Source organism: Leptinotarsa decemlineata, unplaced genomic scaffold (genome assembly GCF_025532065.1).
Source record: "Leptinotarsa decemlineata unplaced genomic scaffold, Ldec_3_MD MMD2_tig00000199_RagTag_RagTag, whole genome shotgun sequence".
NCBI lineage: Eukaryota > Metazoa > Arthropoda > Insecta > Coleoptera > Chrysomelidae > Leptinotarsa > Leptinotarsa decemlineata.
The window spans coordinates 11,272,129-11,294,211 of record NW_027412544.1 but is presented as its reverse complement, the minus strand read 5'-3'; the positions used below and the strand labels follow the sequence as shown (position 1 = coordinate 11,294,211).

General features: G+C 34.6%; 2 protein-coding genes across 2 annotated transcripts in view; both read left to right on the top strand.

Moving 5' to 3' along the window:
• Positions 1 to 22,083, top strand: part of LOC111504126 (RYamide receptor) — a 300,380-nt gene that overhangs the window by 240,927 nt on the left and 37,370 nt on the right. Inside the window, exon 4 of the mRNA XM_074172935.1 lies at positions 9,771 to 9,839. Coding sequence (XP_074029036.1) covers positions 9,771 to 9,839 — 69 coding nt within the window. The remainder of the gene's footprint in view (positions 1 to 9,770; positions 9,840 to 22,083) is intronic.
• On the top strand, positions 18,850 to 20,504 carry LOC141481428 (uncharacterized). Its single transcript, XM_074172936.1, has 3 exons — positions 18,850 to 19,367; positions 19,427 to 19,648; positions 19,707 to 20,504. Exons 1-3 carry the CDS (start codon positions 19,197 to 19,199, stop codon positions 20,352 to 20,354), a joined length of 1,041 nt encoding a protein of 346 aa, XP_074029037.1. The 5' UTR covers positions 18,850 to 19,196; the 3' UTR covers positions 20,355 to 20,504.

Genomic DNA, 22,083 nt, shown 5'->3' with positions numbered 1-22,083 from the left:
TTTTCAAAGAAGGTTTGGCGTCAATGCCGGGGCTGGTATCGATAGAGACAAATTAATTGGGTCAATATTGTTTCAAGGTCAGTAAACAGGGCTCAGGTACCTAGGTTTTCTTCAAAATGAAATCAAGGATAATTCTAATAATCCAGGTTCAGCTGTTTCACGAAAAAATCATTTTCAACAAGCTGGAGTACTCCTTCATAATATCAGAGACGTATTTGATTACCTAATAGCGCATTTTGATAATCAATTTATTGCAACCAATAGTCCAGTATGGTGGCTTGCCCGCTCACCGGATCTGACTGTACTAGATTTCTTTATTTGGGGATATTTCGAAGAAAGGTTCTACTATGCAACAGCCCCAGCTACTCGTCATATTTTATGCGATTCAGAGGTCTTGATGACAGAAAGCAGGCAATTCATGCACACACCAAATTATGAAACAATGTTTTAGGCTTCCGCGACCAAGGTTCTCAGTTTCACTATTTTTGGGATTTGAAGGCCGTCGATGAGATAACTCAGGATGTTCAAACCTCTGAAGAAGCTAGCCACTCGCCCAAGCGAAACGTTAGGAAAAAAATCAGAAAATCGATGGCCTTCAAACCCGAAAATAGTGACACTGAAAACCAAATTATGTCGAGAAGGGTATGATAAACATCCAATAAAAGTTTGAGATATATGATGAAGTATGGGCACGCCTGGAGATGCTATTGTATAACGAAAACAAGTGTTGCGTTTCTGTAAAACTGTGATTCTTGAAATGAGTGTCACAAAAAAGATGTAAGCAACAACACAGAAAGCTCTTGAGGCTATAGTGCTCTACGGAGACTTCAAAGAAATTGACTAATTAGCAAACAGTAATAATGGATTCAATGGATAGAATAAATTCAAGCCCACAAGTGCCCACAAGTGTTCATTTCGAAAAAGAATTACACAGAGATGAAAGAATTTTCTGTCACAGCAGAAAAATTATCTTGTAGGATTTTTCATTCAAATTCATTTAGTTCGCAATACAAAAAACAATAATTTTTGATTTTATAATTTTCCTCATTCTAGGCATAAGTGGAGATACTCGATCATATTACTCTCAATTAAAATGAAATTTCGATATCCGTTGGTGAGCGTAATTAGATCTCAGTTGGGTACGTAGAATCCCTCAATTTACCTTGCAGATAACTCTGTAGTAATGTAATTGAATTCATTGTTCATAGTAAAAACACAAATCTGAAAGTATTGAGTGCACTATAATAATAATAATAATAATACACGTTTATTAGAAATGAAATGAAAGGTACATAAACATAAGCAGTCAGCAGTAAAAAAACATGTGAAAAAACCACTATAGGCGGGGCCTGAGCGTGGATGAAAAGGGGTATATATATATATATATATATATATATATATATATATATATATATATATATATATATATGAATATGAAATATAAATGTGAAGGTAGATATGAAAGATGTCTATATATTTAATGAGTTATATTAAAATATGAGGTAAGTATCAGGTTTTTCTTTTGTATGGCATGATTAGTCAATAAGACTGTGAATTTTTGTTCTGGGCAATGAGAAAATAAATTTCAGGTGAAACTTGAATGTAGTTGGCCTTGAAATATTTTGAATTTCAGCTGGAAGACATTGGTATAATTTGGGACTCAAATATGTCAGACTCATTTGTCCTTTTGATTTTCTCATAAAAGGAGTCAAGTATGTGAGTGGTCTGTTCCTTGTATTGTATTGATGTTCCGGGTTCTTCAATTCGTGCTTAGAATTATGCTGTTTGATGTTGCTACGTAAAAAGAATAGTTGCCTTGGATCCATAATATTAGTTTCATTGAATAGTCTATCCGATGGATATTTTATATCTTTATTGAATATAATTTTGAGTAGGTGCTTTTGAACAATGATTAATTTTTCGAGGTGAGACTTACTTAAACCTCCCCATGCTAATCTCATGCACTAATCAGATATATAGTTGTTTCAAAAGGTTTGTCCGTTTTATTGTAATTTGTTTTTGAAGCTCCACTTCGCATTGTATATTTGTTCTACTGATCGATAAAAAATTTTGTAGTCTAAACATTGATGCCGTACTTTTTTTTTCAAATTTTAAGTTTTTGTCACTTTTCAGCTCATGTCGTTGAGCAATTTTCAGCCAAATTTTCTCTATATACGAATCAAAGAGCTGACGAAAAAAGCCAAAAAATTAACCAGGCATTTCGCAATGAATATTCTGTCAAATTTGAGATATTCCAACATCAATGTCAAATTTCAATTGGAAAAAATCTTCTATTTCGAAATGTGTATTCTCTTCAACTTCCACGTGAAGACTTCTGCTAGCTCGATCCCTTCAGCAGCTACTGTAATTTGGAAAAACTATATTTGCTCGCAACGTGGAAATCTAATAATTGAAAAAAAATGAGTTGATGAAACATATCCAATATTGCGCTGAAAAAAAATTTGTACTGGTCAAGGAATCTCAAGTAGGCACTTTTTTGCTATCCTGAAATATAACAAATAATACTCGAATTTGAAAATGCAGCTACTTCAGTTGGGGATGATGGTATGAAACATTCATCGTTTTACGACACATTCCTTCAACGTACTAGGTTGGGATAGTTCAGGTCAAAAGTGAGTCGGTATATTCGACCCTCCACCGCAACGTGCAAGGGTTGCAGGCATTCAAAGATCTGAGCAAACCGTAACAAAGTTTCGAGAATGTACCTCGTTATTGACAAGTGGTTGGTTAATTATCTGCTTCTTTCATCTGATGTGACTTTTCTCAAATCTTAATCATCTATCTCTCAGCTTCTCTATTTTTTCTTTCCCTTTCCATTTTGAATTCAGCCTTTTTTTGTATATCTTCAAAAAAATTTTTGGAAAAGGTATTTTTTAAAGTATTTAATTGGCCTCCAGAATTTTATGATGAACCAGTACATGATTCAGTTTTATTTTTTGTACTATTGAGAGGTAGCTCCAGAAAGCGGATAAACTGCAAATATGGTTGATTATGCGTTTTTTGTATTCATGTATAGGTTGCCATTTCTTGCTGATGAAAGAGAGCTTAATGTCATTGTTTTTTATTTAATTAAATGTTGGTGAACTATTCTTCAATGAATCCAAAACGAGAATCTTGAGGTAACTGTTTTCAAACCATCATTGAACTATATCATATCCTCTGAAAATGAATATGAACTGACTCAAGTAGATTTTTGACTCCAAAATTTCCATGAAATAATTTTTGTTTTCATCATGGAAACCTAACATCAACTAAAATGCTTATATAGTTTCTTATTTAACACGCTTTGTATATTGTGTAAGATGAAAAATTATTATCTAGTTCCCGAATAGGATTTCTAAATACCTTCTTGAATGCGTGTGTCACGTTTTAAGATTAACGGTTCTCTCCCCTTCTCCCAAACCATGAAGAGATGAAAATTCGGAGCGGGCCTTCTATCTTCAATCTCATTATTCTCTACTAGGAATTCAGGAATGTAATTTCACATATTACGGTTTCTCGTTCAGGACACAGTTATATCCCAAGAGAAATGTATTTTGGGAGAAATGAAAATTTATTGTTATTATTTTCTTCAAATCGATAAAATGCTCCTCTCCAACAGCGATAAAACTGACAGTCATGAAATCAATATCTAGGTATAATTAATCTTGAATCATTTGTGACTTTCGGGGCTTCATTGACATCAAATATTTAGATATGAACTCACTATCATATCTAAATACTTCTGCAGAAATTTACAGATTTAATTTAACATCATGATAATGACAGTAACTAGAACACAAGTCTTCAGAGACAATTCGAATGAATGAACATGTAAATCAAACGATACACACCAATACAATGAAAATATACAAGAAACCAAAATGAAAAATGAATTGCCACACTGCATTGATTCATATAACATTTCTTGATAAATAACAAAGTTTAAGTTGAAAATTAACACTCATCTATGAAATTTTGAGGTGTTGTGGTATTAATATTTATAAAAAAATGGTATACTTTTACCGTTATGGAACAGTTCATTTACGTAATGAATTGAAGTTCTAATAAATAACACATATCTCGTATTTGCAAATGATTGTCAATAAGTTATTTCGTTTATCGTTGACACAGATAATGATTCGAATGAAGCAAGTAAAGTTAAAGTATTGTTACGTTTTCCCTGTGGGTTTGACAATACTTCAGTACACTGTACAATAATCAAACCTAACTCTATTCCACTGCTGATACAATGAAACACTTCAACTAATACTTTAAATTAATATTCAAATGTTTATCGCTTTATTTGAATTCACTCCGCATCGAAGTGACGCTGCTTCTAACTAGAACAATCGCGAAGAGCACGTCGAGTTGAGCGGGATCTTGGCTCACAAAAAACATGAAGTTATCCTTTTGATTGAAATGTTGGAAAATCGTGTCAAAATCGTTACTGAATAAAACAGTCGACCAACATTAACCCATCAACGATACATATAGAAATATTTATGTCCACACTATTATGTTTCATGATTAGAGAACTTCAGTGTACTTGTTCGAATGTACCAACATCCATTTATTTATTGGCTCTTATTGTGGTGTTCTAAAATGATGAATACTTCATCTTGTGTCAGTTTGATGATAAATTATAAAAAGCGAACGTAAATAGTTCTCTCCACGATATATCAAAGATAATATATCAAAAACAGACAAAATTCAAGTGGAAAAATATTATTTTCGTTACTTTCATAACATTACTACAATCTTTTTTTCGAATGCAAAGAAGGTCTTTTGAAACTTCTTTTAATAACTACTCTGATTCTCATACATTATTTTTTTACTTCTGGAAATTAGGTCAGTCCTTTCTGATTAATTAGCAGTTTTCTATTCTTTCAAAGCATCTGAAAACCAACAATAAATATCATGATTTCATGGAAAATAGTATATTACGTACCGACTAGGATAAGAAGCCAATTACTCACGATTGAAAAATTGTAAGCACGAGGCGTCAGCCGAGTGCGATAATTCGTGAATGAACGTAATTGGCCTCATACTCGAAGTGCGTACTATACTTTTGCTGGCAGCAAATTATTTATCGCAATATTTGCATGCTCGGTAATGTCTGGTGGGGTAGCACGAATGTGCGAATGTGCGTTATCACTCATTTCGAATTTTTACGAGATAATGAATGACAGCTTATAATTAAAACAAGAGGTTAGTTGTGATGTACTCTTTGGAACCTTTGGTGTAGTAATGAATATTACTGAAGTTTTTCCCAACACCAAATCGTTATTTTAACACCTCTACACGTGTTTCGATCACCAACTGATAATCTTCAAGACGATTGATCTTTCTCTTGAATATGATCACTTGGTGATCGAAACACGTGTCGAGGTGTAAAATTAACGATTTGGCGTTGGAAAGAAACTCCAGTACTATTCAAAACAAGTGATTGTTGATCCACGGATATAACAAGATTTATTACCATCCCAAAATTGTTGAACAATAAATTTACTGAAAATATGATTTTTATTTCGATTTTACAGGGAATTTGGAGAGACAATGCACCGATTTTGACTTTTGGACAATTGAAGGTATTCATGAGATGATATTTATTAAATTAAATGTTACATATCTCATCATTTTTTATAATTCATCACGGAAGTGGCCACCAATAATTTAGAATACAATTGTATTCTAAATAATCCATCATCTATCTTTTGTCAAACACGTAATGATTAGTTTAGAATGGAGGGAGTAGAAAAACATACTTTTTAGTTTAAACACATGAATTATTTAAATGTCCATAATTCATTTTCTGGCAATAATGAAGCTCGACCACAAATTCATTTTTTATATCATGGAATGATTCTGGGGTGATTTCGTTGGGAGCACCTTGTTAACTATTCATAACCTCTAGAATAGACTGCTGTTGTGTAACATATACCTTCAATCTCAAGAGTTCACACAAAAAACTGAGGGCATCATGTCAGGTGATTTAATGGACCATTAAAACAAAGTGAACACGTTTTCCTGTTCACTGGTGTGTCTAGCCTATCATAATGAAGAGGTATGTTATCTTGCTGTAACGTACGTATTTTTTCTTCACTATAACATTGTAAGTGAAAATCAATTTGGATTCCAGAGCAATAAGAGCACACATGATGCAGTATTTTCTTTTTTAGATGTATTCCTATATGAATGCTGGAGATACCTACTACTTCTGCAGTGTTTTATGACCTTATAAAAGCGTTTGACTGCGTTGATTATAAAATACTGTACGTAAGCTGAATATCTATGGATGTAGAGGGATAACACTACAGTGATTTAAGTCATATTACAATGGTCGCAATCAGATTTTGAAAACAACTGAATGCTTAAACATTATTGAATCAAATACTGGTCTACCACAGAGATCGGTTCTCGGTCCCATATTATTCCTGTATATTTACGATTTAGTGAACATTAGTATATCCGGAACATTCACTCTTTTCGACACCACTATAATGTGACATAGTGATGGTATAAATATACTCAATGAGACAATATCTCATAATATACAAGAAATTAAGTCTTGGTGTAATTCAAATCTAATCTACTTTGATATTTCTAAAACAATTATTATGACTTTTGAATGTTCACTTCAGAATTGATTTGTAGCGAGCGGTACCATTGAGAACAGGGAGTGTACTAATTGCTGGGACTGTATATAGACGGTGGGCTGAAATTCAACAACCATATCAGAAAAATGAAAAGCAAAATTTCCACTGCCTGTTATGCAGTGGGAGTTATTGCTACAGAACTGGGAGTTTTATACTGCGGGTTCTTACTACGAAAACAGCATATCACGTTTTGGTAGAGTCTCACTTAAGGTACGGTATACCTTTTTGGGGTATACCGTACTTTGAGCCTTAATTTGCTATTAGAAACTTGTGTAAAGCTAAACATCGTGACTCATGCAGGCAACTGTCTATAGATATAAATATATTGACGGTTTTAGCTCATTTTATGCTGGAGACAGTGTGTTTGATTGAGAAAATATATGTTATTAAAAACATTAGGTTACCACCCATCGGTATACAACTCGTAAAGGACTCTTCACTTTACAATGGTGTGAAGATGTATAACCATCTGCCGGGTTACTTTGATGAGACAAATATTGATATCAACCAATACAGAAAAATAATTGTGAAAATTATGAATAATAGACCCTTTTACAGTTTGACTGAGTTATTTACCGATCAGTGTTGACCTAGCATGTTTTATGTGTATGTATGTTCCATCCATTGTTTGTGATTTTTCAATCAGTGTTTCTATACCTAATTCAACATTATATCTCATCTATATTTTTGAATTCATAGGACATTTATGTCCTTTTTTTTGTTTACTAGCCTTGTCAACAAGATTTTTTCTTTGGACAACAAATTATAATCATCATCTTGTATATGTTGAAAACTCATTTGAATTTGTCAATTATCCAAAGCGATAGAAGAGCCCACTGGATCACCTGAAATGACGCATGTAGATGTTTTAGAGAGTATACTTGATATCTAGAGGGGACGATACACAACTGCCATTCATTTTAGAACTCGTGGAAAGAAAAAGAGGAACAAAATTACATCGGAACATTTCATAATGTAAGAAATGAATTTGTAAACAGACTTCATCATTGTCAGGAAGTTAATGGTGAACATTTTGAAAATTTTTCAGAATAATCCGAAGTGAATTTTGGAAAAATATCTACTGAATAAATAGCAGACCTGTCAATAATGAATAGGCACTCCTCTCTTGCGATTAGGTTTGTTTCGATTGTTAGGAATCAAACGGAAAAACGTAAGACCTCGTTAGTCCTTAGCTCGCACAAGTTTCTCAACTTCTGAGAGTTGTCGTTCGTATGGGGGCGACAGCTGATTAACGGAAAAACAGATTTTAAACAGACAGACAGATATTTTTCATTTCAGACTGTTAGGGTACTGTTACGAATCGACGCTGAATCAATGCGCAGAACACAACTTCACAGAGAAGTTCTGTAACAGTTTCCACAAATGAAAAACTTTGTCATCTATTCATTTTCAGTCGTTCCTGTTATAATTGTTATTACAAATCTTGAAATTTTAAATAAAACAGGGTTGAAAAATAGGTTATTGTATAAACATGTTGTATTGCAGATGTGCAATACAACATAAATGAAAAATTCCATTATTGAGCATGTGTGAAATAAAAGTTCTGACCACCAATCCAATGTCCGAATTGATAATTATCGTTCTGAAATAAGTCTTGATCAATTCTCTAGAAATGAAAACACTTTGGAGACGATAACAAACCGTTCCAAATTTACTAGAACAAATTTTTAATAACTGTACTTGATAGAACTTCACTGAACTCAGAACCAGAACAAACCTTTATATTTCTTCTTTATCTGCAGTTGATATATTCTCAATATTTCACAGTCTAACTGCATTACGGCTTCGTTTTGTGAGACTCAAACTTCAATTTTGTCAAGGAAAGTGGAGTGATCGAATGTAATATCAGTATCACTATTTTCCGGGTTTGAAGGCCGTGGATTTTTGGAATTTCTTCCAAAATCCATGGCCTTCATACCCAAAAAATAGTGACACTAAAAACCTTAGCCACGAATGTTTTAACCGTTTTTTTAACTGGAATATGTTTGATAATTTTGAAATGTAGTTGAAGTAAAGTGGTGATATTCAACGAACGCAATTTTTTGTAAAGGAAATCAAGTTTCCTTATTGACCTTCTTTGGGCGTTTTTACCTCACACTATCTGATGAAAAATGAAAATTGTAATGGATTACTTTACACATGTGTAGTTCACCCCGATAAGTTACTACGTGTAAGTATTGTCCACAAAAAAATGTGTATATATCAGTCATTTGTCATTTTCAATATTTTTTTTAATGAGAACAAGAGCAAAGAAATTGAACAGAGTCATATATTATAAATGTTTCGTAGAACCAATCTGCCTCCGTCATTACAATTTCTATATTTTTAGAATGTGGAAAGTGATAATTCCCAAAGAAAGTCGATGAATGAAGTGTTCAGCCATTAGAAAATAATGTTATAATATTCCGATCAGCATATCACCCATCAATTACCAGGAACACATGCATAAACACTACATATGAGATAGCAGATAGTTTGTAGAGGTGAAATATTGAAGCAGATTCGAAGATGAATTGTACGTCATTGCATCAGCAGACATCTTGAAGTCTGAGTTCTGGAAAACGCTGTTGGAAGAAATGAAAAGAGAAAAAATAAAGGCAAGAGTACAAAAAAACGATACGCGTTGTAATGATAATGGTGTTTGAACTTGAGGTTTTGGAAATTGATTCGGTTTCGAAGAAGTTTTAAATCATTTAATGTAAATTCAGTTGAGAAACGTGACCTCGTACAATTGTAAAAAATAAGGCACCATTTTATGGATTGTTGAAAAAGATCTATGCATCATCATCAGAGAATCATTGAATTGCATTGCAATTTCTGTTCCACTTTCCATGGGATGACAAGTTTCGAAATAATAATAAATAACTGATATTGAAAAAAAATCATTTATTGACTCTCTTTAAATATCATGTGTGCTGAAATGTATTCAAAAGTATGTACTTCTTGTTCTTATAATTTGGATGGGTTAGATTTTATTTTGGAAACTTCAAAATGAAAAAAATATATGTTCGATTCGATCACATACCTACTGTCTTCAAAATCAAAGAAAATATTGTCGATTGATATAATTTCAATTATATTCTATTACAGATGATCAAAATGATGGTGACAGTTGTGATAGTCTACTCAATATGCTGGCTGCCCTACAACATACTCATGGTGAGTTCCATTGTCTTTTAGTGAGTTTCAGGTGGAAACTATTCATGTTCACATCATTGGTCACTCACATATCAGTCACACACCATTTCTAACTCTGTAATCGGATGGAAAGGATAGATAGAAAAAAACAGTAAGCATGAAAAATCAATGATACTGACATAGTTCCAAATGATAACAATAAATCTCGGCATATTTGGAAAAAACTGCTGAATCTTCTGAAAAAATTTGAAAATTGGATGCTGATAAGGAATTGAAAACATTTCCTTCAGGCGTCCAAAGACTGATGAGAATTTTTCTCATCTGAACATTGAAGACTTTATACAGATGTGCTACAAAGTATTTTAGATGTTCATTTCAGTGAACTTTGGAACGCCTTGATGTCTGACCAATATAACTTTCACCAATAAAACGAGGTAAATTTTTCGTATTGTTGTAAAAAGTAGAGATAGTTGTTGGACTGGTGTTGCCATTTGTGGCATCTGATTTTTACATGACTCGGTACTTCCTATTGCATTCATTCTAGAATCTATGAACGGATCTAAATATGGTTTGTGATCTGAAATAATAACTACCCGCTATTCTCGAATTCACTCCGTTCTCCATAATATGAAATCACTAATAGACAAGATTCACTGAACGGCATAGAACGAAAACTTGAAAAAATACATTTTGGGTGACAAAAAAAATTTCAATGCTTTCTCATTCATCGACAGTAATGTACTCGTTTTTCTCGAAATATAATTCAGAAACACAGGGTGCTTTCGTTTTTATCTACCATAGTAATGGTTTTTTCAAAAGTGAGCAACTCGAATATCAAAAAAAGTAATAAAAGAGAAATTCAATAGAACCAATCAGACGCTTCATACCGACAACGACTGCTAGAACACTTTACGAGTACAATACTATCGATATCAAAATTGACATAATGTTAATAATAATAATAAAATGGTTAGAGTTTATTGGAACTTTTCGTTCCCCACCCTCAGGCTCAAACAAGCTAATAAGTCCTTCTCGACCACCTGACTAAAACGAAATTTGTCGTGGAGCTTTCAGCTCCTGGCGAGACGTATATCGTCAGAAAAGAGGAGGAAAAACGGATAAAATATCGAAATTTTCTCTTCGAATTCTGCAGACTCTCTCCAGATCACTCTGTCAAGAAGGTTTTTCTGATTATCGGAGTCCTTGGTGGAATGATACCCTCTCTACTCTCGAATCTCAAAATCATACCGTCTTGCCGCACTAAGGCAGAAATCTTAGTCGGACAGATGCAGGAGGCTGTCATTGTTGGCTCACTGCGATTGCTCAGAGCACATGATTTTCGGACCCAATGATCCCTTACCTCACGTTGTGGGGAATGGTCGTTGGTTGATAATGCTGGCGCGCTCTCCCGAATGAATGTATCTGGGCTTCGGGAGATAGGGCCTGACCAGCGCATACTTCAGTTAAAAAAAATGGTAAAAATAATAATAATAAATAACTTCATTGAAAGGTTACTCAGTACAGGATATACTGACCTAACTCAACAGATGGCAGAATTCAACATCTGCACATGATAAATCACGGCAGATATTGCTCTTCCAGTCAACCAGCAAAAGCTTACTCAAATTATTACAAAATATTTGCAATGAAACTTGTTGAAAAAGAAAAAAAACAGGAGAAGAAAAAAAAAGAACGGGTGAAAAGCAGGAAAGAGAGGCGAAAAGCGAATAAATGAGAAAATAATATATTGAATGTGAAAAGTTATGTCATAATCATAAAGGAAATGCATAAAGAATAATTATAATTTTGATATTTTATACATATTTATGGTAGATAAATATCAAGTATAGGTATCAACTGAATGAATTTCTTCTGATTTTTTTTAAAACTGAGTGGTGGTAGTAACTTCAATTCAATGGATACCCGATTATACAACCGTACAATGTTATAAGAAAAAGAGCCTCGAAAAAGAGAGATTTTATGTTCAGGTGCAGTCGAAAGATGTTTAAATCTCAAATTTAGACTATGTTTATCGGTTCTAAAGGACAATTTGGTGAATAGATAAGCAGGATTTCCGGTGGTTATGATCTTACGGAATATACTAGCAGAATTCAGTATGCGCCTAGCATCTATAAGCCACCCAAGTTGTTTCAAATATTCAGACACATGCTCACGTCTCCTTGCGCCTGTGACGAGGCTTATGTACAAATTCTGCAGTTTTCGAAGTCTCTGCCTGTCAGATTTTAAGAGTCCTGGACCATAAACAATATATACGTAATTGGCATGAGATAGTAAGTGCGTCGCAGAATAACATTTTATTTTTTTTAGACAATTTTAGTCGACCTTGTGCGACTTCCACTGAACGACGAGGAATCCCAATGGAATCTATGTTCGTGGGACACAGTATTCCAAGAACTCCAGCTGAGACATCTAGTCTGAGGATGTCTCATGCTAATCGTACTATTTCTGTCAACGAGGACACAAGTACCTCTTCCGTGGTCGCAGAGCGACAAATCCCCGGCACTTTCGGTTCCACTGCAAGTCGAATAGAGAGAAACACCGAACTGTCACAAAAGACTCAGTCCTCAAAACGCAGTAATAATTCGGACATTCATTCTTTATTGAACCGCATTAGGGAATTTAAAACTCCACCGATCCTACAGAATAGCATTTTCCAGGAGGAAAATGTCGCCAGGGAACATCAGGAGATGTTTCCCGAGAAGCTTTCCAATAAGGGAAAAACTTTGCAAACGCAAAGCGCACCCCAGTTAGGGCTACGCGCGATGATGAAGGCAGCAAGGAGACCCACTATACCGAGATCGGGTGCGACGAGAGAGATGGAGGATGGAATCCCTCCAAAGACAATTCTGTCTGAAAACTTGAATATTTTCAGACAAAGGGAAGTGTTGGTCACTTATGTGGAAACACCAAAAGTGAATATGTACAGGGTGTACATTCATCCTGTACCACTTGCAAATTTGGATACTACAAGGCCATTGTCGACCTCAAAGAGTTCATGCAGGAGCAGCCAGCACACTCGAGACGTAGGACGTTTCGAGTGCAACGTGGGACTCTTCAGAGAGGATTCGCCGGCGGGCGTAAAACGTAGAAAGGATTTCCGAAATACGGAGTATTTCGGAAGAGAAGAGGACATTTTCAGGTCGCCGGCGAGCGTAAAACGCAGAAAAGAGGCTTTCCGAAACACAGGGTGTTTCGGAAGTGAAGAGGACATCTCCGAGGATGAGTATCTGGGAGATGGATACTCCAACGTGGGATGTATCACCGATGGGTCGCCGGCGGGCGTTAAACGTAGAAACAAATGGAAATCCAAAGTCGGACCATGGAACTATGGAACACTGAAAAGAAGGGAACAAGTTATAATCACCCGTCTTCGATTAGGACACACCAAACTAACCCACGAATACTTGATATCTCTAGCATATCAACCACAGTGCCACATTTGTGAAGTTTCACTAACAATACATCACATCATAGTGCAGTGTCCAATGTTTCAATTAGAAAGGGAAATGTACAAAATATCGACGGAATCGCAGGAAACCTTGAGTTATTTTAGTGCCAGCAAGATTTTGAATTATTTAAGTTCTCTGAACTTATCTAACAAAATATAATGTTGAAATCAATATAGTTACTGCTTGCAAATATCTTTTCCGCCGCTAATAACCATAATGTTGATGCGGTTAGTTTTGAATAAATGAAGAAAACAAAGAGAATTGGACTTAAAATCGATCCGTCAGAGACCCATTATTTATTTTGAAGGCATTATGAGTATCATACACTGAGAACGTTTAAGCAGGCAATTTTCAAGCAAAGTTACCACGCATCGTTAGCAGACATCGTTGAGTAAAGACGTGCGGCAAGTGATGAGTGCAAGTGATAACAGTGATTCATTATGGTGGTGAGACGAGTAAACACGCTAACTTGAAATTTTAAAAACGTTCAGAAGAAACCGTCGAACACAAACCTTCATATATGGACTAAGAACGTCTTGAAGTGTACCGTAGCTCAAATCATGAGAATACAATTTGATCATGTTAGACGTAAGGTGTTTCTCAAGTTGGTATCAAACTTAAAGATGCAGACAATTCTGCAAGAGATTAGTGGTAGGATAGTCAAATACGTAGGAGATGAAGTTGATGTCTTCTCAACAGAGGATACTGACAACCAGAAAATCAAGGAGAAGATGTCAAATTATTGAATTGTGAAAAGTATTTGGAATGACAAATATATTGGCAATGGGCTCTTCAACGTGGTAATTGGAATAAAATCAATGTGCTAGCCATGAAAAAACCAGTATCGTCTTATGCGTCGATCAAAGGGTGCACCTCATTGGTTACGTATTTCAATCAGGTACGTAGCTATATGGTTTGTGAAGAACCAGGACATGACACGAGAGATTGAACAGAGTAAATGACATCAGAAGACCGAATGCTCCGGTGGTAACTGGTGATACAGAAAGGCAATCGGAAAACATAGTGATGCAGATGGAAGTTCCTGAAACTCAAATGGATGAGTCCACACCAGTGAATCAAACGGTAGAAGGAGACAAGGATAAATGGAAGGAGGAAAAAGATCTGGATGGAAATTTTTCGGAAGAAGAATCATAGAATGAATCACCTAGTGATATAATTTCTTCAACACTGAATAGTTGGCAGGAAGTTGGACCAAAATGGTTGGGTTGGTGAGGAAGAAGCGACAAAGCACGGATACCAGCTCTGAAGAGATTAGGAAAGTGCTAAACAACTTGGACCGATTGCGAGAAGATGAAAATGGATACTTTTGAAAACAACAAAAAGGGTGAACAGTCATAGGATGGCAAAGATTCATTTTTCTGAGGAAACGTAAGGTTTTCCTATAGTAGTAATCCTTGAGAGGTTGATTGAAAAATCAGCTATATCTGATCCAAATGATGTACATACAAATTATAGCTACTATACACTGTAATGGGCTGAAAAATAAGACAAAACCAAGTCTTTCATATGAATATGTATATATAGGCAGTCGACCGGGTCAGACGTTTTTTCGGAGTACCCATCCTCGGAAATAGTTTATTGCGTACCGATGCCAGATGTGGTGAAGTATTGTGGTGAAGAAAGTAAATGCTGTGTGTAAGCAAGCCATAGCAGATTCACCAGAAACATTATCTATTTATACAGTCTGACCCATTTTCAATGGAAACACCCCCCTAAAATTTGAAGTTGCAAATCGATTTTAATAATTTTTTTTCAATTTCAAGTACTGAAAGGTCTACCTTGGGACAAAATTTGAAATGTTTATCAAAGTTTCAGGGCATACTACGATATTTTTTCTTAGTCGAAAAACAGCATTTTTCATTAGCGATTTTTTTATTGAAAAAATCACTACGCCACTGGATTCAGAGTGCCTCTAAATAGGTGTGACCAAAATTTCATGAAAAAATATTCATTATTAACAAAGTTATGACATCTCAAAAATTCGAAAACTCACACAGCTAACAGTCACAATATATCATTTTTTTATGATTTCAACAATAAAGTGCCGCCAGATGAAAAAAAAACAAATAACGTAAATATTTTCAATGAAAATTACGGAATTACATTCGCACAATTCAACTAACAATGAAGCAAAAAATTTTAATAAACGTAACTAGTGCAACAATTAATTCTAACTCATATTCTAGTAGCCTCTACTAATCCACCATGTATTTCGATACATGTGTCGTAGCGGTTACGATTGTTTCTGATTACGTTCCTTAGTTCTTGAGGGCTGATATCTGCACATATTTGTCGAATTCTTGCACAAAGTTCATTTCTATCTCTTGAGCGGTTTTTGTAAACCTTTTTTGTGAGAAGTCCCAAGAAAAAAAGTCCAAAACTGTGAGGTCTGGAGATATGGGTGGGCACTCTATGAACGGACTACCACGGCCTATCCATCGGTTTGGAAAATGTTCGTTGAGCCATTGTCTCACAGCTCTGGTGTAATGAACTGAACACACATCTGCGCATTAATGTTTTCCTCAAAAAAGAAAGGACCAATAATTCGTTCATTCAATATCCCACACCAGACGTTGATTTTTTGGGAATACTGGCTTTTACAGTTTATTACCCAGTTAGAATTATCCGCTGCCCAATAGCGACAATTCTGTGATGACACTACTCCATTTGTAGTGAAAGTCGGTATATAAAATATTTTTTAGGATATTTCTATTGTTTAAATATTCCCCTTCGGCCCATAAACAATATTCCAGGCGTCTTGCTTCGTCGCCTTCTTGAAGTGTGTGTGAAATTTTGGTTTGAAAGGTTTAATATTCTTCGCCTTGAGACATCTCCGAATAGTTTCTCATGGAATATTCAAATCTAAAGTGGCATTCCTTACACTGGCATTAGGATTATTTCCGAAATAATCTAAAATGATTTGATCATTCGTGTCATTCCTGTTTCGTCTTTGTACAGGATTACTTTTAAACATCATTTTTGATACTGCACTAGTTTCATTGAATATTTTATTTATTTTATTTACCGTACCGCAGCTAATACGAGGACGATCTGGATGTTTCTCACTAAATACTCTCTACAAACCTCTCTAGCACTTCTAACGAAAGGCGTACAATTTCAATTTTCTCTGTTACGCTCAATCTTGCAGCCATGACACAATATAATTCGAAGAACTGTAAGGTGAATATTGTTGACAATAATACACTTAAATCTTTCACAAGTGTCAAACTGTAATATCATTTCCATGGCAACTAAGATTTAAATTGAAATATTAGGTATTAGTTTTAGTTAATTTGCGTGAAAACTTGAATGTAATTCCGTTATTTTCATTGAAAATATTTACGCTATTTTTTTTTCATCTGGCGGCACTTTATTGTTGAAATCATAAAAAAAAATATTCTCATGGCTATATATGTTGATATAGGGTGTTTTTTGTGACTGTTACTGTGTGAGTTTTCGAATTTTTGAGTTGTCATTACTTTGTTAATGATGAATATTTTTGCATGAAATTTTGGTCACACCTGTTTAGAGGCACTCTGAATCCGGTGGCGTAGTGATTTTTTTCAATAAAAAAATCGCTAATAAAAAATCCCGATTTTCGACTAAGAAAAAATATCGTAGTATGCCCTGAAACTTTAATAAACATTTCAAATTTTGTCCGAAGGTAAACCTTTTAGTACTTGACATTTCAAAAAAAAAATATTGAAATCGGTTCACAACTTCAAATTTTAGAGGGGTGTTTCCATTAAAAATGGGTCACACTGTATATTTCCGGCTATGTACTAATACTCAATTTCTCAATTGCGATATCAATTTTGAGTTTGTCCATTTACCAAAAATCCTAAAAAAATTAAACAAGTCACTATGGTCAACTTTGAATGCTCCAGAACGAAATCCTTTCCCCCCAACTACTATATATACGAAAAGTGTTTTGGGGTCATACATAAAAGCTGTGCAATAAAAAAGAAAAATGATTATATATTCATAAAACATTTTTTGGTCATATGTAATAAATGTAAAGAGAATTATCCAGAAACTAGTTCTTTCGATGACAAAAGTCTGTTTGAACAAACTATAGATGAACTGACGAAGAATACTAAAATGCTCAACAGTCACATTGAGAAACTGACTTATGAAAATAAAGTATTTGTTGATGAAGTTCTACAGAGAGAAGATGAATTGAAGAACCTCATCAAGTAACGAAAAGAAATCATTACAGGATACGAAATGAGAATAGATGAACTCCAGAATATTGTATATAAGATAAAAAATAAACCTAAAGAAACAGCGTCAACAAAAACAGTAACTGACACGTCATCAAAACCAACCCAAACAACAGATGAAAATAAAAATTACACGTTAAGCACCGCAGGGCATTTAGTGGACGAGTCGCACATTTTCTTTGAAGATGTAATGTAATTTGATGAAAGCAATGAAAGTGTGCCAAATAGAGTGTCAGACAAATCTGAAGGAGAACTGTACCAAGATAAACTTAAGGAAATGAACCCTCATCAATACATGGATTGAAGATGGGTTAAATGAAAAAGATATTGGAAATGAAGAAATAAAAAGTAACAAATCGATGGAAGAAATAAAACAATTGGAAAATTTTTACAGTGTCAGTAATGAAATTACATGTGTATATATCAAAAACAAAATTCTATTATCGGGTGATGAATATATGATGAACTTTCCGATCCGAAAGTATTAAAATCCATTTTAGACGAATCGACATTTTTTATTGACGAATGTATCAACTCGAGAGTAGAACTAACGGATGCTACCAGTGATTTATTCCAGAGAACAATGCATTATGGACAAAATGACTATGTTATTGTAATGTATAGCACAAACAACATAAGCAACAGGAAATCATCTATACAAGCATTGAAAAATCTTCTTCCACTGAGTAGTTATACAAAGTTGCTATTGATAACGGAGACATTTCAGGTACAGGATAATATTGCGAACAAAATTTTAAATAGCTCTATATACAAATATACGAAAACAATCAAAATCAGAAATTCTATCAAATTTATTGTTGATCCAAAAATAAAATCAAGCAAATGCTTCATACTTGATTCAGTAAAATATTTTATTATGCAATCCAGGTCAAACCTTGACATGAATCTGAAAACTGTTGATATAGATTCCACTCTGTACAACAGAAAATAATTTTTTCAGAGTGAATCTGTCCTTTCAGTCATTGAGGGCAAGAATTATGATGATAATTTATCCTCAAGTACAACCAATAATGACGTAAATTGTGATTTTTTTAAACTAAACCCTCTGAAGAACCCTCTATGATGCTGTTAAATATTCAATCAGTACGGATTTCCAAGTATTGTAAGGTTGACTAAACATTGGCTAGAGGAGGGTGAGCCTCTATATATACCAAATTACTTTTAATATAAAAATACTGTAGAACTAACTCAGTGCATGGAGGAACATTGATCCTTCTCCACGAAAAAATATGTGAAACAGTTAGTTTTATCAAATGTGATAAATATGATCATATGTTGGTTGAGAAAGAATTTATAGTTATTTATGTATCAAGGGAATTAGGAGGGCCTTAATTACCGATGGCAAAGTTTGCGTCCCGAGGGCCTCTGGCCCGAGGGACAGCAATTGCCTGAGGTTATTAAGGCTCATTAATTCCCGTGGTACATAGATAATTTTATTTCTGACCGATTTCAATAAAATTTTGTTCATTTTTGAAACGGAAAAATGTACCAATTCATTACCTTCCCGGTATATTTGAATCAGGTACCGTTGATTATAGTAGAGTTTTCTTGTTGCTAGGTTGTTGCTATGTTACTTGTTTATAAACAGAACTTTGTTATTAAGCTGTGTTTGCGGTGAAAACGTGTTTTCTACCCCAAATATAATGGAGGATATTTTGAAAAAAGCTGAACAAGCAAGAGAATCATTAATTCCATCGAAAAGTGGAGCCGTATACCAAAAAGAATACAAGATATATCTGGACTGGCTGACACGGAAAAATGTTATGCCAAAAGATGTCACTGAAACTGTATTTCTGGCATATTTTCAAGAACTGGTAAGGAATTTTCTATGTTTTTTGGTAGATTTGGTAGTAATTGTGTTTATTCGCTTCAGTCAGAAACGTATAGTCCGAATTCTTTATGGACTAAATGGTCAATGCTGAAATCGATGGTGACTATACATGAGAAACGAGATATCACCAAGTTCAATGAACTACAGGCTTTTTTGAAACGGAAGAGTGAGAGTTATAAGCCGAAAAAGTCTGCTGTTTTATCTCCTAAAGATGTTATCAGATTCCTAAAGGACGCTCCTAATGATATTCATTTATTGCATAAGGTAATTTTTTTCTTATTTTCCTTTTTGTGTGTATTTATTTCCTTTTTTTTTGTTATAGGTTGTTTTGATTATGGGTTATTTTGGAGGATGCAGAAGTCAGGAACTTTTGAATATGAAGATATCGGATATAGAGGACAGGGATTCCGTTATGGTAGTGAACGTACCGGAAAGTAAAACTGGTGTATCGAGGAAATTTACAGTTGTGGATGAAAAAGAGTTCTCCGCTTTGCCTTTATCAAGACTTTATATGTCTTTGCGTCCTAAAGGTATTGAAAGATTTTTTTTGAGCTTCCGACAAAATAAATGTACATCTCAGCCAATTGGAAAAAACATGTTTGGGAAAATCCCCAGCAAAATCGCAATGTATTTAGGATTGCCAAACTCATCTTCCTATACGGGACATTGCCTTCGTCGCACTTCTGCTACTGATCTAGCCAATGCAGGAGCAACTATGACTAACTTAAAAAGACACGGAGGTTGGAAAAGTTCCACGGTGGCGGAGGGGTATTTGGAGGATAGCATCGAATTGAGAAATAAAACGGAGCGTATGTTGTCTACTTTGTCATCAGAAGAGGCAGGTACTTCGACTGTAGTGAACAGAAGCTCCAGCCATACAAAAGAAGAAATTGTTTCCAGTGGCGGAAGTAATTTTCAGGAAACATTTCAAAATTGTACATTTATTATATGTAATAACGTGAATAAATAAAATATGGTTCAGTTTTCATTTCTATTTATTTTTACTTGTGAAAGGTAGAGGGAATTATAAAATCTATAATGTCCCAAGGGAGTTATGACCCTCTTTATTGATAGCGTAACTATGACGATATAAGCTTATAATATCCCGGTCAGAAATAAAATTTTTAATGATTTACTGTCAAGTTTATGATGTATACATGTTATGTCTTTATCGATCACCATTATGTAATGAATATGTTTTTCTAGAACGACTAGAAATGCTGTTATTGCAAATCTCTTCTGAGGCACTTATAGTTACGGAGGACTTCAACATAAATTTTGAAAATAAACTCTCTAGAGCAGGGGTCTCCAAACTACGGCCCGCGGGCCAAATTCGGCCCGCCAGTGTCATCAATCCGGCCCGCGACAGCCAATGATTTACTGTCATCAATCTGGCCCGCGACAGCCAATGATTACCTAATTGTTGTTACTATTGCTGTGATAAGTTGAAGAAGAAAACACAGAATGATAATTACTCGGTTTTATTTACTTGCAAGGTACAACTTAACGACAGAAATGATGACAAAGAAAACTTAACTTAAGTATCTAAGTTTAAGCATATTAATAACTAACAAATAATTGAAATGAATCACAGTAAAACAAAAACACTAATGAGATTAATGTAATTGTGATTTTCCACCGACAATACTTTGTAGTTGTGGATCAATTTTACTTGTACCAATTATTTATCAAAAGAGATTCAAGATGCTCATCGGTCAATTGAGATCTGTGAACATTCTTTGTGTACTCCATCTTGGAAAACGTTTTCTCACACAAGTAACTAGTACCAAAAACAGAAAACAATCCACGAGCAAATTTATGCAAATTATCAAATTGTTCCAGTGGAAGACTCTTATAAAATTCCAACAAAAATGAATTTTGATATTTGTTCTTAAGCATATCACTGCACCGTAAATCAATAATTTCCATTTGGACTTCCGGAGGCAGGGTTTTAATATCAGAATCAAAAGGGTTTTTAAAAAGCTTGATTTCATTCGCTATGACATCAAAATCTGAAAAACGAGTATCAGAATTTATCTTCAAAGCACTCAAAGTTTCGATTGCAAAATTTTCGGGAAATTCAGTCTCTGTAGTGTGGCTGAATAATTCACACGTTTCAAAATGTGTGAAACATTTTTTACGTAATTGCGATTGAAATAGTATTATTTTCTGCCTGAAGGATTTGATATTGGTGTATAAATCAGGGAGAAGCTGATTTTCTCCTTGCAATATCAAATTCAGTTCGTTCATATGATTTGTCAAATCGACATAGAAGGCTAACTTCCACATCCATTCACAATTTTCTAAATCGGCAAAACGGCGCTGCTTCTCATTTAAAAAAAAATCGATCTCTGCTCGAAGTTCAAGAAAGCGCCTAAGGACTTTTCCGCAACTAAGCCAGCGTACGGCAGTATGATATGGTAAATCATTTTCTCCAATCTGTTGAATACACTCGCGGAATTGTCGGTGATTCAGCTCAGTGGATCTGATGAAGTTAACAACTGATATGACTGGTTTTAGAACTTCAGACATATCCGAACATTTTCCGCACAAGGACTGTTGATGAATGATACAATGTGAGGCTAATGGTTTTGAACCACCATCATTTTCTACAGCCTTTGACACAAGTGCAACCACTCCTTCATTTTTACCATACATATTTTTGCCTCCATCAGTTGTTATAGATTTCAAATTTCTCC

What these genes read in the sequence shown, in the direction of transcription:
- LOC141481428 (XM_074172936.1), top strand. Translation starts at nt 19,197, where the DNA reads ATGGAGGATATTTTGAAAAAAGCTGAACAAGCAAGAGAATCATTAATT. An exon ending in TGGCATATTTTCAAGAACTG is followed by an intron (nt 19,368 to 19,426) that starts GTAAGGAATTTT and finishes TATTCGCTTCAG; the next exon opens with TCAGAAACGTATAGTCCGAA. An exon ending in ATATTCATTTATTGCATAAG is followed by an intron (nt 19,649 to 19,706) that starts GTAATTTTTTTC and finishes TTTTTGTTATAG; the next exon opens with GTTGTTTTGATTATGGGTTA.